Genomic DNA, 217 nt, shown 5'->3' on the forward strand with positions numbered 1-217 from the left:
CCTCCTCCGGCGAAGAGCAGCTGCCGAGGCTCGCGCTGGCGTGGCCTCGTGCGCACCTGTCTGTGCCCGTCTGTGCCCACAGGGGTCGGTTCCAGCTCCATGCCGCTCTGGGACTTCCAGGGCAGCACCATGCCCACGAGCCAGTACGTGCGTCTGACCCCAGACGAGCGCAGCAAAGAGGGCTCCATCTGGAACCACCAGGTGAGTGCTCGGGGCT

General features: G+C 67.7%; 1 protein-coding gene across 1 annotated transcript in view; it reads left to right on the top strand.

Moving 5' to 3' along the window:
* Window positions 1–82: 82 nt before the first annotated feature.
* The window catches only part of LMAN2 (lectin, mannose binding 2), a gene marked incomplete at its 5' end in the record, with an annotated part of 12,121 nt that continues 11,986 nt past the window's right edge, over window positions 83–217 (top strand). Inside the window, 1 exon segment of the mRNA XM_014591759.1 lies at window positions 83–201. Coding sequence (XP_014447245.1) covers window positions 83–201 — 119 coding nt within the window.

Source organism: Tupaia chinensis, unplaced genomic scaffold (assembly GCF_000334495.1).
Source record: "Tupaia chinensis unplaced genomic scaffold, TupChi_1.0 Scaffold000612_1, whole genome shotgun sequence".
NCBI lineage: Eukaryota > Metazoa > Chordata > Mammalia > Scandentia > Tupaiidae > Tupaia > Tupaia belangeri.